Here is a 13,738-nt window from a genome sequence, read left to right on the forward strand (position 1 = left end):
CCAGTAGACTAATAATGATATCACATGGCTTATTTTTAATATTGAATCTTACTAGTAACCTCCAGTTTACATTTGTATAATCTCTGAAATATAAACTTTTATTTTTAATTATTTCAGATGCATTTTTCCAGTCTTCTGAGATTCTCTAGTACAATATTTTTAAAGTAAATAAAATTTAAATCACAAAAGCTGACCTAGTAAAAACTAAATAACTTTAAAAAATCCTCATTAAAAATAATATGGAAAGACAATTCAACCAATCTTTCCCAACCATAAAATTCAGAGCTTTCAGAAGAGATTTCGAGCACAGTTAAATATTTATGTGGGGTCTTAATATCTTCCCTTTCATGGGGTAACATAGCAAAGATGTTGGATTAAAAAACGTCAAAGAGAGGTCTAATTTGAGAACATACAATTGTAACTTTGGATATATCAAAGCTTCCAGAACAATATAAATTTTAGATTATAGCAGTAGCTAACCACAAAATAGGTACAGAAAAAGTTAATAATGGTCAGAAATAATGTAAACTTTGTGACGCATATTTTGAGCCAGTTTTTATGAAAACTCAGGAACTTGAATTCATGCCATTTCTTGTTTTGTATAAGTATTAGGAGACCAAAAGAATACAAACTTATAGCGAACAAACCACACGGTGGTTCAAGTTTTTGGAGCATGTTTACTTAAAACTGCATAGTCGTAGGAAAGCCATTTTTATACCATCGCCCTATTTCACTATTTAAAAATTTATAATGTTTCTAGAATATGCAGGGAGCAAAGTATTCCAACAAATAATTCAGTGAGACCAATTTACCTTTCCCTTTGAATCTAAGCCTAAACTACTTCTGCATATCATTTAGCCACACAATACATGTCTGCCTTGAATAGTCAAATTTTCCAAAGAAGCTGCCCAAGTTCATGGGTGGGGCGAAAGACTGAGAAGGAACAGGATTCATTTTGGCTTGCTCTAGCATTGGAAAAATATTTAGTACCACACCCTCAGTAAAGGCCTAACACAGCAAATCAGTCAGTCCGCTTTGGTCTATTGACACAGTCCTCTAAGAAACTAAAATAAGGCGAAATAAAACAAGTACAGAAGTTTGACGCCAGCGAGACTAGAGGATTGGAGCGCCTAAAAGAAAAAAAAAAAATCCCAATTTTTAATCCTCTCTTCTACTTAGGATGGAAAAATATTTTATTGGCCATTGATAGTTCAGTTGTTTTTACCTGATCAATCTTACATGATTTAGTTATTACTACCACTTTCTTGAGCAGACCATTACTCAGCACGAGGGTGGAAACAAGCGCCTTCTACAGCCCGGAGGAGCTAGGGGCGAGGAGCGCGGGGTTTGGGGAACAAGGTGGGGAGAGGGACATCAGCACCCAGCGCTCAGGTGACAGCGGCCCTGAGCGTCCCCACCACTCTCCTGGACCCACATCCTGGATTTGAGAACGTTTAAGCAAAAGCCTGACCTGTCCTGGGCCCCCCGGGAGCTGAGGAGTTGAAGGGCAGGCCCCGGGATGGGAGAGGCCCCGGGGAAGCAATTTTCGCCTTCTGGACATCCCCCACCCCCGCCCCGGGAGCACGCCCACCTACCGGCCCCTCTGCCCAACTTCAGCCCTTTGCCCCCGGGCTCCTCTCTGCCCTGCGAGCCCGTTCCGTCCTCCGCTGCCCTCGCCCCCCACAGCCGACCCCGCCTCGCCTCCTCCCGACCCCCTTACCTTTCCATTCTTGGGGCTGCCGTTAAGGAACAGGGTCACCCGCCTCATCGCGCTGCCCCCACTGGGTCCTGAGTGAGACGCCACCCTCCCACCTTTTTCTCCTCCCACCTTTTTCTTCTCCCGCCTTTCTCCTCCCTCCACCCACTCGCACTCCCCTCCCTTCGCCACCTTCCTCCTCTTACTCACAGACACACACACACACACGCGCACACACACACACACACTCCCCGTCCCACACCCCAGGGTTGGCCGGTCCCCCTTCCCACCCCGCCCCTACGCTCCTCAGCCTTTCTGGGGCCCTTCCCCCACCCTCCGAGACTGACTCTAACCTTCGCCAATCAAAGGGCAGAGCTGGCAAGAATTTAGCCAATCATCGCCCCGCATCGGGTAGCTCCCACCAACCCAGGCCGGGTGGACGGAAGGGAGAAAAGGCTGAAGACTAGCAGAGGGAAGGGTTATCAGCCAATTAGAGCAGAACCGGGAGTCGAACAGCGGCTCTAAGCATTACTGAGCAGGCGCAAACCCAATAACTGGTAGTGCGAGAGGCGCTTATTTGCATACAGAGGTGCGGTTTGAGGATAGGAGGTGGAGCGCTAGAAGTGCTTTCCGCTAATCAGTGCCTCTCCGCCCTAACCCCTCCCACTCATGCAACCCTCCGGGGAAACGGCTGCCGCCGGCCTGGCTCATTGGGTAAGAGCCATCCCATCGTTCTGTTACGATTGGTCCAATGATTCTTTTCGAAGTTTGCAGCATCCAACAGGAGGGTAGGAGACGGAGCTAATGGGAGGCGGTGCTAGGAGATAATCGAAGGATTACTCCGCGAGACTTTTCCAGAAAGTAGTCCCTACGGCCACAGTTAAAAGCTGGTTTCTTTGGGCAACAGGTCACTCGCGGCTCTTGATGTCTTCTCTCCAAACTCAGGTAGCCACTCCTCTTCCCGAGACAGAGGTGGTAAGGCTTGGGAGAGTTTGGGGTGCGCGTAAACACGTGCGGATGGCTGCGGACGTAGTCCTTCGTAGAGGTGAAGCTCTGACGTCGAAGAGGCGGAGTCGACGATTTAAATTAAGCGGCGGGTAGAGGCGGCGGCGGGGACGGAAGGCTGGTGGGTAGATAAGAGGGCTACGCGGGGTTGGGGTTTCGGGCTGCGGGATCCGCGGGCGTGGAAACGAGGGGGAGATAAAAGCGGCGAGGCGGTCGTTTACGTGTCGCTGCGCTTGCTCTCTGGCTGCTGGTTTAGCGGGCAACAGTTGCTTTCTCGAGGGAAACCTTCAGGACGAAAGAGCCGAAGTCTAGAAGGCCCGATAGCCTCCAGAGATAGACGTCATTTTGGGCCCTCATCCTAGTTTTCCTGACATCGATACTTGTATGCTGCTGAGATTTCAAAATCAGCCGAAGAGGGAGGAGATTGAAGTTTCCGAGAGTGAGAGGTACGGCAAGTGTCCTGATTTGAATTTCAGAAACGGCAGAACAGTGTTGCTGCTTTAGGGTGTTTCCCTCGGAGATAGTGGTCCTGATGCAACCTGCTTTGGATCACCTGGGATGCTTTTAAAATGCAGATTCCTACGTCCCATCCTGACTTACTGAGTCAGAATTTCTGGGAATCCACAAAGCTGCACCCTTAACAAGGTACCCAGAATATGCACATGTTCACTACGTTCACATCTGACCAATCAGATGTTGATAAGCGGTGGCTTGTAGTATGATGTCTGCTTTGTTTCATCCTGAACAGCAATTTCCCCCATTTCTTTTTAACTTGAGCTCCAGAGGAACTCTTTTGACACCTATGTGCATACCAGTGTAGATTGTATTAGAATTCAGTCTTGAATGAGCATTTTGATCTAATCACATTAAGTTTGGGACGGGGTTCTTTTTCTTTTTCTCCCCAACCCTTTTTTAGATGGACACCAATTCAAAAGGCAAGGAACCTGAAATCAAGGAATCTGCTGTTGAAAGTGCTGGTATGTAGTGATTTGTTACATCCTTGTGAACTACAAGGTTTAGGAACTTTTCTTAATAATGGTTTTAGCCTTTATGATATATTGCTGTTTGTTTCAGAAAATACTTTGATTTTTGGAAATGGGAAGCTTGTAACTCCTCTGAAGCATGAAGCAGAAGTGACTTCTAATCTTTGCACACCAGATACATTTAAATCACCTTTGAACTTTTCTACAGTAACTGTAGAGCAGTTGGGAATTACACCTGAAAGTTTTGTGAAGAACTCTTCAAGTAAGAGAAGTTGTCATTCTAATGCAATACTTTAAAACTTTAAAAATAACTAATAAAATTCAATTATATTTATCTATCTGTCTGTGCTATTATGTTATGCATCTAAGTTGATTGACTGCACACTTGCTTGCTCAAGGAGACTGCTAGGCACCTGCACAACAAATCTAGCATAATCTTCCTAAGTCAGATTTGTGCTCTGTGCTCATATTGGAAAAGAATATACATATGAGTCTCTTTTTGACATGACATGTGAGGATACAGGAAGATGTATGCTATCTATAGTAATACATGTTATATTCACAAATGGCAAAAATAAGGTAAAATTGGAGAGTAAGCAAAATCACAAATAGAAAATTGACTTGGGTTAATCTCTTTCAAGGAGGAGAAATTCAGCTGGGAAATTAATTTAGATGGAGAAAAAATATGGGAATGCAATTATTTTAGAGAACAGCATGTAAAAATGGATGATAAGGAGGACTTGAAATTCAAAGGGCACTAAGCTAGGTAGGCAATATATGAATAAAACAAGGCCAAGGTGGTATGCCATTCTATATGCTCTTCTCAAGAACTTTAAAAAACTAGATTCATTCTGTGTACTTAGGTATATGGCTAGAATTCAGGGTAGTGTTCTGAAGATGGGTAGGATTCTAACAGAAGCGAAATTATCCCAAAGAATTAATGTAAAAGAGTACATTACCTATGCCTAGGTAGAGATCCTTCCCTTTTAGTCCTTGGGAATAAGGCTGACTAATTTAGAAAAAAAAGAAATTCTTAGTCGAAAGCAAGCCATTGCCCACTTCTATGTTCACGAAACATGGAAGAAAAATGAGAACCACTAAGTAAAATGTGTTCATGTATTCATTCAACAACTATTTAATAAATGTCTTCTATGTGCCAGGCACGTGGAATAAATCAGCGGACAAAACAAAGATCCTTATCCAATTGGTCGTGTATGAACAACTTTGCCAGTAATTCTCTGCTTAAATTTCTGTACCATGTGTTTATCATGTTTTCTCTATCAGTCTTGTACATTATAGGAATTTAGGACCTGATTACAGATGATTGCCTTGTTTTGTTCTAATTTAAAAGAAAGTTTTTGTTACAGGAAAGGCATCATTTAATCTAAAAAAATCCCGACGACGTTCTGCAATTGGTGCTCGGGGCTCTCCGGAAACAAACCATCTGATTTGTTTTATTGCTCAGCAGCGGAATTTAAAGAAGGCTGAAAAATCTCCTTTGGCACAGAATTCCCCTTTTCAGGTATGATTTTCCTAGTTCTGTCATGAATTCCTCTACAGAGAATGTTTTGCTCCTTAGTAAGTTTTTGTGCACTGTTTCTGCCTTCTAGGGCATCTCACCCGTTTTGCATCTGGAATGGTAGTATTTTCTCTGTGTCTTACAGAGAATGTGAAATCAGTATAAATGTTGATGCTGAGCATGAATATATCAGAATTATGAGATGCTGGATAGAAATGGCTTTCTGGAGGAACTTTCTACCATATTTTGTAATTTTTTTTCTGCTTAGTATCTGTTTTTTTATAATGAGATGGAGCAGTATCTTCCAATCTTTTTCTCTTACTATTTTGTCTCTAAGGGTCTAATTTTTAATGACTACTCTGAGTTGCAGTTGAGGGGCATAGGGGCAGCTGTCACCCCAGGATAGATTTGGGGCAACCTTGTGGAAGGGAGCAAATTATTTGTCTGTTGATGGGGAAGTATTTAAATGCTTTTTCAAATTCATATCAAAATATGCATATTCCTAAATAGGCAAATGGTACAGGCTTATTATGAAAGACACTAGACCAGTCATGCATAAAATACAAGATTCCCATTCAATACCTGCGCTGTTTTGGATGTATTAGGTCCCCCAAAACGCCATGTTCTTTGATGCAGTCTTGTGGGGGTAGAGGTATTAGTGTAGATCAGGTTGGAATCTTTGGATTAGTTTGTTTCCATGGAGATGTGACCCATCCAACTGTGGGTAATACTTTAATTAGATTATTTCAATGGAGGTGGCCCCACCCATTCAGAGTGGGTATTGATTGATTTACTGGAGTACTTTAAAAAGAGCCCCACGGAGGACCAGATGCTTCCTGCAACTTAGAGATACGTTTTGAAGACCGCTGCTGAAAGCTGACGCATTTTGGAGAACACCATTTTGAAACACAACTTGGGAGCAAGCAGCCACCAACCACGTGCCTTCCCAGCTAACAGAGGTTTTCCAAATGCCAGTGGCCTTTCTCCAATGAAGGTACCCTATTGTTGATGCCTTACCATGGACACTTTATGGCCTTAAGACTGTAACTTTGTAAGCAAATAAACTCCCTTTATAAAAGCCAGTCCATTTCTGGTGTTTTGCAAAACAGCAGTATTAGCAAACTAGAACACCACCCCATCATCAACACCTTGCATTGGTGTGGAACATTTGTTACAGTTGATGATAGCACTATTTTTTAAATAGTTACCTTTGTTACAGTTGATGAAAAATTATTAAAATAGGACTATTAGCCGTCATTCAGGATTTACATCAGGAGTATTTTTTCCCTTATATCATCATGTTATTAACATCTTGTACTAGTATCATATGTTTATTATGATTCGTAAGAGAACATTCTTGTACTGTAAACTATAGTCCACCGTCTACAGTAGGGTTCACTGTGTTGTACGGAATTGTTTTATCTTTTAAATTTTATTCTAGTAACATATGTGACCTAAAATTTCCTCTTTTAACCCCATTCACCTATATAATTTAATGCTTAATTACACTGCAATAATGTGCTACCATCACCACCATCCATTTCCAAACCTTTACCAGCAATCTAAATAGAAATTCTAAACAAATTAAGCATCAACTCCCTCTTCTCTGACTCCAGTCTATCTGCTTGTGACCTGTATTCTAGATTATAGCTCTATGAGTTTATTTATAATTAGTTCATATCCGTGAGGTCCGACAATATTATATTTGTCCTTTTGTGTCTGGCATATTACATTCAGCATAATGTTCTCAATGTTCATCCATTTTGTCGAGTGCGTAAGGACTTTATTCCTTTTTATGGCTGAATAATATTCTATCCTATGTATATACCACATTTTGTTTACCCATTCATCAGTTGATGGATACTTGGGTTGCTTCCATCTTTTGGCAATTGTGGATGATATCTCTATGAATACTGCTGTGCAAATATGTGTTTAAGTTCCTACTTTTAATTCTTCTGGATATATACCTAGTAGTGGGATTGCCAGGTCATACTGTAATTCTATACTTAGCTTCCTGAGGAACTGCCATACTGTCTTCCACAGCGGCTGCACCATTTTACATTCCTGCCAGCAATGAATGAGTGTTCCTATTTCTCCAGATCCTCTCTAACATGTGTAGATATTTTTTTTTTTTTTAATTAATAGCAGCCATTCTAGTGGGTATGAAATGCTATTTCATTGTGGTTTTGATTTGTGTTTCCCTAATAGCTAGTGATGTAGAGCATCTTTCATGTGCTTTTTAGCCATTTGTATATCCTCTTTGGATATATGTCTATTTATTACAGTAGCATGTATATGATAAAACATTTCCATTTTCATCACTTTCAAGTGTACAATTCAATGATATATTATAATTACATTCACAATATTGTACTGCCATCACCACCATCCATTACCAAAATGGCTATTTGTTCGTTTGTTTTAATTTTTGTTGTGGTAACTTATACACTGCGGAACATACCCTTTCAGGTATACAATTTGGTAGTATTGATTGCATTCACAATATTGTGCTACCATCACCACCATCCATCACCAAAATTTTTCCATCACCCCAAACAGAAACTGTACCCATTAAGCATTAACTCTCCATTCCCCACTTCTTCCCCAACCTCTAGTAAACTTTTCTAATTTCTGAGTCTATGAATTTGCATATTCTAATTTAATATATGTGAGATCATACAATATCCCTTTGTATCTGGCTTATTTCGCTCAACATAATGTCTTCAAGGTTCATCCATATTGTAGCACCCCATGTTTATAGCTGAGTAATATTCCATTTACTTTATCCATTCATCAGTTGTTGGACACTTGGGTTGCTTTCACCTTATGGCTATTATGAATAAGGCTGCTATAAATATTGGTGTTCAAATATATACCGAAAGTAATATTGCTGGGTCATATGGTAAAGCTGTGTTTAACTTTTTTTGAGTAACCGTCCAACTGTTTTCCTCAGTGGCTGCACTATTTTACATTCCTACCAACAAAGTACTAGGGTTCCTGTTTCTCCCCATCCTCTGCAACACTTGTTATTTTACATTTTTAAAAATAATAACCATTCTAGTGGGTGTGATGGCTAATGATGTTGAACATCTCTTCATGTGGCCATTTGTAGATCTTTGGAGAAATGTCTAAGTTTGTTTTCATTTGCTAAAGCTGCTGGAATGTAATGTTTCAGAAATGGGTTGGCTTTTACAATGGGAATTTATTAACTTACAATTTACAGTTCTTAGGCCATGCAGATGTCCAACTAAATGCATCAACAGGGCTATACTTGGACTCTGAAGACAGGCTGCCAGCATCTGGGACACCTCTGTCACAGGGAAAGCACATGAGCAACATCTGCTAGTCCTTCTCTCCCAGATTTTGTTGCTTTCACCTGGCTTCAGTGGCTTCCTCTCTCTTTTTCTGTGGGTTCTCTGTTAGCTTCTCCGGAGCTTTTCTCTAAACATCTCTGGGTGTTTCTATTTCATCTCTGTGTGTTTTACCTTCTTACAAAGGACTCCATAAGAGGAGTAAGATCCACCTTGAATGAGGTGGGTCACATCTCAATTGAAATAACCTAATCAGAAGGTCCCATCTGCAATAGGTCTACACACAGCAATGGATTAAAAGAACATGGTCCTTTTATGGGTTATATAAAACCTCCAAAATACCAGAAAGTCTTTGCCCATGTAAAAATTGGGTTCTTCGTCTTTTTGTTGTTGAGTTGTAGGAGTTCTTTATATATTCTGGATATTAAACCCTTATCAGATTTATAGTTCTAAATGTTTTTAGTTACACAATTTATGTGACTGCATCCTCCTTAAATATAAAGCTGAAGTTTCCTGGCTACCCCCAACCTACTTGTGTTTTTTTTGTTGTTGTTGTACTTTCTGTTAGGTTTCACGTACCCTTTAACTCTTCTACTGAAAAAAAAAAAGGTGTTTTTGTTACCATATGTATTTCTTTTATTTTTATTTCTAAAATGCAGTTTCTTATCTCTCTGAGGATAATTATTTTTTTAAATTCAGTATTACATTTTAAAGTTAGGTAATGCATTCATACTAAAAAGTCAAAAGATACAAAAGAATGTCCAGCAAAACCTTTTTCTAAGCTACTGCATTCGGACGCAGCCCTTCTCAGTCTTGTGAATCCTCTGGAGAGAGTTGATGCAGAGACTAGCATATACATAGATAATTCTTTTTCCTTTTTTAAAATGCAGCTGCTAACAGACTATACACATTGCTTTGGACCTTTTTACTTAGAAATTACAGTGTTTTTTTCCTGTGTTCCTATTTCTGCCTTCTTCGAGATTGCTTTTCTTTTCTTTCTTTTCTTTTCTTGTCTTTTTTAACTATATTGGAGATTCCTCTCTCTTTCATTTTGAGGCTTTCCTCAAATGTCTGCTGATCCTTGTTTATCTGTTACTAGTTATGAATTCTCCCAGCACCATTTGTTGAAGAGACTATTTTTACCAATTGAGTGGATTTGGCAGCCTTGGCAAAAAAAATCAATTGGTCATAGATGTGAGGGTCTACTTCTGAACTCTCAGTTCAATCCATTGGTCTGTCTATCTTTTTTTGTGCAGGTAGCATGCTTTTTTGACCACTATAGCTTTGTGATATGCTTAAAGTTAGAAAGCGTGAGTCCTCCAACTTGGTTCTTCTTTTTCAAGATGTTTTTGGCTATTTGGGTGCCTCTTACCCTTCCACATAAATTTGATAATTGGCTTTTCATTTTTGCAAAGTACACTGTTGGAATAATTGGCTTTTCATTTTTGCAAAGTACACTGTTGGAATTTTGATTGTGATTGCATTGACTCTATAATCATTTTGGGTAGAATTGACATCTTAATAGTTGATCTTTCAATCCATGAACACAGAATTTCCTTCCATTTATTTAGGTCTTTGATTTCTTACAGCAATGCTTTGTAGTTTTCTGTGTACAAGTCTTTTACCTCCTTGGTTAAAATTATTCCTAGATATTTGATTCTTTTTGTTGCTATTGTAAATGGAATTTTTTTTCTTGAGTTCCTGCTCAGATTGCTCTTTACTAGGTGTATAGAAATGCTACTAATTTTTGCATATTGATCTTATACCCCACTGCGGGTGTCTGAGCTTGTACCTCAACTTACCAGGCCTGGGCCAGGGGACCTGATCACCCCCTGGGGAGGGTAGTAGGTACGGGCGTGAGTGCCCTCTGCAGCCCCCCCGAGCCTGGGGAGCGAGGTCAAGGCAGCTCCCTTTTCCTCACCCAAAATGTCACTGGCAGGGGAGGCTTGCCGGAGGAAACCGCCTTTCTCCCAACTGCCCTTTCCCCACTTCCTTATCTTACCCACTCACTCCCTGGTGCCAAGGCCACTCCTGCCACCGCCAGCGCGCATGCCCGTGGCCAGAACTACCCCCGCCCCGCTGCAGCGGCTCCGGCGTTCTCTCAGAACCAATCCTAGCCCCTATCCCTTCAATATTGCCATTTAAGGCTACTTCACCTCTTTTCCAGCCCTGCCCTTCTTACCAGCCTATATAACCTGTAATCACCCCTAAATAAATCTCTTTGGCGCATACTCCTACTGGATGAAGAGTGTCTTGTCCCTATCGCCGCCCTCCTTGCACGCCTCTCGCCGAGGACCCTGGCCACGTCCTCCGCCTCGCCCTCGCCTCCGGGAAAGAGCCCCCGCCGCCGGTACCCCTTGAGCAGCCCCGAGAGCTGAGGGCTCGGCTACCGGCCGCCTCTCCCCCTAGAAGTAGCAACCGCGACCGCAACTGGTGCCCCGTGTGAGGAACGTCTCCACACAACAGTTCAGCAGGTCGATCGCTCGCCCGGACGCCTCTCCAGCTTCCCGTTTCCTCGCCTGCAAGGTAGGGCCGCCTCTCCTTCGCCGCTTCTGGAGCCGTGGGAGGTTCCCTGCTCCGAAGCCGCTCATCCCTTCCCCCACGCTCTCTTCATCCAGTAGGAACTCCTCCCTTCCCCCACGCTCTCTGCGTCCTTTTGTATGCGCACTTCTATGACTCCCGTTCCTCCTAACACTCTCCCTCTTCCCCTCCATTACTTTGCTGTAGTTCTTTGTATCTTTGTTTCCTCATTTGGTGCTGTGTGCCTCTTTGCAACCGCCCCCCCCAACTGCTCCCGTTGCCAAAGGGCACTGCTTTCTGCTCTCGCCGTCTCCTTCGGCCTTGCGGCCACAGCTTATCTCATTCTCTCTGCTCGGTAAACAACTCCTCCTCCTCCTCCCTGCCAGCCGGCCGGCCCGGCTCGGGAGTAACCCCCCCTCCTCCCCCCTCAGCTATGGGTAATCGTATATCTACATGTCAGGCACCTCAAGTTCGTGCTCTAGCGGGTCTCCTAGATACGCATCGCTGTAAAGTGTCTGTCCGGCAGCTGCAGGTGTACTGGGATCTCCTGCTGCCCTTTAACCCATGGCTCACCACTTGCCATCTTTGGGACCCTGTTACTTATGATCGTCTTATTGATCGGGTCACTAATGCCATGGAACATGAGAACAAGCGCTTCCCTCCCGGCTTGCTCCCCACCTTGATAACCGTCCGCTCCTGCCTTCAAGGCTCCCTCCCCCCTGATCGAGGCCTCGTTAAATCCAAGGAGGCCCTATCAACCCAGCCAACAGATTCAGATAGCGATACTGATTCAAATCATGACTCAGACACGGAGTCCTTAGTCGAGCAGATTAACAACGCGCTCGAGGTGACTCCCAAAAAGCAAATTAACACTGCGCCACGCCAAGATGGCGAACTTCCTCCTTCTTCTTCCATCGAGGGGAGGAAATGCTCCGGCGATGACATCAGCCCTAAGCTGGGCCGGAAACCACATATGCTTTACCCCACCCTTCCACAGGGCGGAGCTAGTCCACCATCTTATGCCTTGGGCCCCACCCTTTCACAGGGCGGGGCTGATCCACCATCTTGTGTCTTAGCCACGCCCACCGCGCCGCCATCTTGCGACGCTTGGGGCCTCCCACTCCCACCTCCCCCTTCGGCGGGCTCCCCCTCGGAGCCGCTACCGGCGGCTGCCGCCGCTCCTCCCACCCTGCCGACTAACAACCCCTGGCTGCCTTCTACACCTCAAGGCAACCCTTAGAACAGCGCTGCCCCTACCCCCACTCCCGTGCCTAGCGCTCTTCAAGCGCGTCCTCCTCTCTCGTGCTTTTCGCTGCTTTCCTCTTAACCTTGCCCCCACCCCACAGAAACCGTATGACTGGTATCCCATTGACTCAGATACTATCAAGCAGCTTCGCAGGGCCGTCAAGGAGGACGGGTTAGGTAGCCCATACGCTTCCCAAATACTGCAGGATTTCGCCATGGACTATTGCATCCCCCAAGACTGGGCCTCGCTTGCCCGTTCCATTCTTAACCCCGGTCAGTTTGTTGACTGGCGTGCTCACTTCCAGGCAGAAGCAGCTCAACAAAGTGAGCAAGACGCAGCCCTTGGAGTCTATCATCCCCCTGAAGCCTATTTGGGCACTGGAGCATTTCTAAATGTGTCTGCTTATATTAATGTCCCTGCTACCTTCTGAACTGTCCTCAGAGGCATCGCCTTACGCGCGTTTGCCAATTGCTCTGCCTGTCGGCCTAATAAATTCACCAAGCTCTTCCAGGAGCCGAGTAAGCCTTTCGCCACCTTTGTCTCCAGAGTCGAAGAAACCTGCGCTCAAAAGGTAAGTGATCCCCAGGCCCAATATTACACGTGCCCATCCTCAAATCCTGGAAAATCGTACTGTAATTCCCCCAACGAGTACTACTGTGCATACTGGGGGTGTGAAACACTAACCACTAATTGGAAGCCTCCTGTTCCTAATCATTACCTTACCCTAAAGTGGGCCCCTACAGGGTGCAAACTCCCTACTGTTAACTGGCTCGGCCAAGAAAGTGAGAGATCCTGCACACATCTTAATCTTACAGTGCAACTCCCCACTAATCCCTCCTGGTTACTCGGTCAAACTTGAGGCTTCAGAATCTAGAAAAAAGGAACCGACCGAGAATCACTTATTCTAATAAAAAAAGAGGCTGTAAACCAACCAGGCCAAAATACTGCTTTAAAAACACCCTCTGGCATAGGTTCCAATAAAGTCATTAACCCCCTTTTTCCACAGCTCTCCAGCCGCACCTCAGCTCCAACCAGCCGCACCTCAGCTACAAACAACGCATCGCCAACCCCACCACCCCAGCTTCCTCTGCCCCCTTCTCGTTATTCCTCTCCCCTCCTCAGCCTCATCCAAGCCGCCTTTGCCTCAGTAAACTCCTCCAACCCCAATTTTACCTCATTCTGCTGGCTCTGCCTCTCCACCTCTTCCTCTCTATACGAGCCCGTTGCCTCCAACCTCTCCTTTTCCGAAAGCACAGAAAACAGCCCCGTGGAATGCAATTGGAATACCTCTGCCGTCCCCCTGACTTTTCATTCAGTCTCCTATACGGGAAAGTGCGTCCGCCCTCGCTCCAGTAACTCTCCCGACCTCACTGCCTGTGCCAGCTACTCATCTCCCAGCAGCTCTGCAAAATTTCTCATTCCTCATAACTCCTCCCAATGGCTCTGCTCCTCTACAGG

General features: G+C 44.1%; 2 protein-coding genes across 2 annotated transcripts in view; one reads left to right on the forward strand and one right to left on the reverse strand.

Moving 5' to 3' along the window:
* KCTD9 (potassium channel tetramerization domain containing 9) overlaps positions 1-1,828 on the reverse strand; it is a 41,533-nt gene extending 39,705 nt beyond the window's left edge. The window contains exon 1 of the mRNA XM_037813063.1: positions 1,721-1,828. Within this exon, the coding sequence (XP_037668991.1) occupies positions 1,721-1,768 (48 nt within the window). The 5' untranslated portion in view covers positions 1,769-1,828. The remainder of the gene's footprint in view (positions 1-1,720) is intronic.
* A 745-nt stretch (positions 1,829-2,573) lies between these two features.
* Positions 2,574-13,738, forward strand: part of CDCA2 (cell division cycle associated 2) — a 51,124-nt gene continuing 39,959 nt past the window's right edge. Inside the window, exons 1-5 of the mRNA XM_037813427.1 lie at positions 2,574-2,641; positions 2,958-3,147; positions 3,618-3,678; positions 3,776-3,946; positions 5,052-5,206. Coding sequence (XP_037669355.1) covers positions 3,618-3,678; positions 3,776-3,946; positions 5,052-5,206 — 387 coding nt within the window. The 5' untranslated portion in view covers positions 2,574-2,641; positions 2,958-3,147. The remainder of the gene's footprint in view (positions 2,642-2,957; positions 3,148-3,617; positions 3,679-3,775; positions 3,947-5,051; positions 5,207-13,738) is intronic.

The sequence above is a fragment of the Choloepus didactylus genome, chromosome 20 (genome assembly GCF_015220235.1).
Source record: "Choloepus didactylus isolate mChoDid1 chromosome 20, mChoDid1.pri, whole genome shotgun sequence".
NCBI lineage: Eukaryota > Metazoa > Chordata > Mammalia > Pilosa > Megalonychidae > Choloepus > Choloepus didactylus.